At 49.8% G+C, this 2,500-nt stretch overlaps 1 protein-coding gene across 1 annotated transcript in view; it reads left to right on the forward strand.

Moving 5' to 3' along the window:
- LOC133665259 (augurin-A-like) overlaps positions 1-1,166 on the forward strand; it is a 9,092-nt gene extending 7,926 nt beyond the window's left edge. The window contains exon 4 of the mRNA XM_062070511.1: positions 877-1,166. Within this exon, the coding sequence (XP_061926495.1) occupies positions 877-1,026 (150 nt within the window). The 3' untranslated portion in view covers positions 1,027-1,166. The remainder of the gene's footprint in view (positions 1-876) is intronic.
- The last annotated feature ends 1,334 nt before the right edge of the window (positions 1,167-2,500 follow it).

Genomic DNA, 2,500 nt, shown 5'->3' on the forward strand with positions numbered 1-2,500 from the left:
GTCCAGCCCAAAAAGAAATACAGCCTTTTTGTTCTAAACCGATAAGACCTCCTCCACACAAAGGGAGTACACTATACTCCCAAATAGACATTCCAGCGCCTTCAAGGTGAAACAGAGTTTACCAATGGACATAAGGTAAAAACCCAAAGTGTACACATGGGAAAATATTAGCTGCTTTAAACATGACTACGGATAAAGAAATAACTTTTAAAAATATACATGCATTCTCCACACTGCTAAAAGCACTGTATGTTACGACTTCAGGCACAGCTTAAAAAGTAAAATCCTTCTTAATTATTTCAAAAAGTGAAAGCCATACACTACACAGATTAAATTAAACACACTGTGTGAAATACTTCCAAGCCCAAATTACTTGTAATTTTGGTGATTTTAAATATTTCCATATTAATGCTCTGTAGCTGTACTGTACATGTGAAAATGAAAAGGAGCTGTTACTTTACACTCATGCAAGTATAGCGTGTGCAGTAGTTGCCAAACTGGAGCACTTCATTAGCATATATTTGCATGCTGCCTCACACATGCTTGACACTTTGCGGCGGCTAAAAAATGCTAATGCAGCACCACTCCAGGTCACAAGCATGGATTTAATATAAGCGGTCAGTGGATTTAGTATTAAAGTGTGTATATTAATGCGGCACACGTGTGTCACATGTGTAAATAACACATCAGATGGTATTCACAGGGAGGGGGCCAACAAGGGAGACAATTAACACACACTTGTCATACACGAGGGTCTTGTACACTCGCATGACACCTCCGTGGACGACCTTTGCCGCCGCATCCCTGAAAGGTCAAAGCTGTCAAAAGCTTTGTTGGCCTTTTCACCGAGCACGTTTGTTCCTTCTTTGTGGCCAGAGGCTGGAGACGGACTTGTCCTACTGGATGGACCACGCACGCTCCTCTGACCAGGGACGACAGCATCACTACGACGAGAACGCGGCCATCGGCCCGCGTGACCCAAACTCCTACCGACACGGCGCCAACGTCAACTATGACTACTATTAGCGCCACTGACGTGACGACAAAGCCGCTTCCTGCTCACAACCCAACAGTGTAGAAACAAAACACACAGGCTTGTTGTGGGGGGAAATGAAGTCAAAATGCTATGATGTCATGACGATGAACAACAATCAATAAACATGCTTTCCTAGAAGTCTAGAGTTTCTTCAACGTTCTACTCAAAACGGACGAAACTGACAAAAAATTATTTTATTTTGAAACATTCCTATGCTTTAATGATTTTTTCCCGGTTTATTTTGTTTGGAAAAAGTCCAAGATTATCACTTAGCATTGTACACCGAGTGGTTAAAATATTTTGTTTTACAATGTATTGCAACTATCCGTCCATTTTCTACCGCTTGTCCCTTTCGGGGTCGCGGGGGGTGCTGGAGCCTATCCCAGCTGCATTCGGGCGGAAGGCAGGGTGCACCCGAGTTGCCAACTCATGGCAGGGCCAACACAGATAGACAGACAACATTCACACACTAGGGCCAATTTAGTGTTGCCAATCAACCTATCCCCAGGTGCATGTCTTTGGAGGTGGGAGGCACCGGGAATACCCGGGGGGTGGGGGGGGGGGGGGGACCCACACAGTCCCGGGGAGAACATGCAAACTCCACAGAAAAAGACCCTGAGGGCCGGAATACCCGGGGAGGGGTGGGGGGACCCACGCAGTCCCGGGGAGAACATGCAAACTCCACAGAAAAAGACCCTGAGGGCCGGAATACCCGAGGGTGAACCCACACAGTCCCGGGGAGAACATGCAAACTCCACAGAAAAAGACCCTGAGGGCCGGAATACCCGGGGGTGAACCCACACAGTCCCGGGGAGAACATGCAAACTCCACAGAAAAAGACCCTGAGGGCCGGAATACCCGGGGAGGGGTGGGGGGACCCACGCAGTCCCGGGGAGAACATGCAAACTCCACAGAAAGAGACCCTGAGGGCCGGAATACCCGGGGAGGGGTGGGGGGACCCACGCAGTCCCGGGGAGAACATGCAAACTCCACAGAAAAAGACCCTGAGGGCCGGAATACCCGGGGGTGAACCCACACAGTCCCGAGGAAAACATGCAAACTCCACAGAAAAAGACCCTGAGGGCCGGAATACCCGGGGGTGAACCCACACAGTCCCGGGGAGAACATGCAAACTCCACAGAAAAAGACCCTGAGGGCCGGAATACCCGGGGAGGGGTGGGGGGACCCACGCAGTCCCGGGGAGAACATGCAAACTCCACAGAAAGAGACCCTGAGGGCCGGAATACCCGGGGAGGGGTGGGGGGACCCACGCAGTCCCGGGGAGAACATGCAAACTCCACAGAAAAAGACCCTGAGGGCCGGAATACCCGGGGAGGGGTGGGGGGACCCACGCAGTCCCAGGGAGAACATGCAAACTCCACAGGAAAAGACCCTGAGGATTGAACCCTATTTTGTAGACCATTATTTGTAGGGTTTTACAGGTAGTTAATATATGACCATGAT

Source organism: Entelurus aequoreus, linkage group LG14, assembly GCF_033978785.1.
Source record: "Entelurus aequoreus isolate RoL-2023_Sb linkage group LG14, RoL_Eaeq_v1.1, whole genome shotgun sequence".
NCBI classification, from domain to species: Eukaryota; Metazoa; Chordata; class Actinopteri; order Syngnathiformes; family Syngnathidae; genus Entelurus; species Entelurus aequoreus.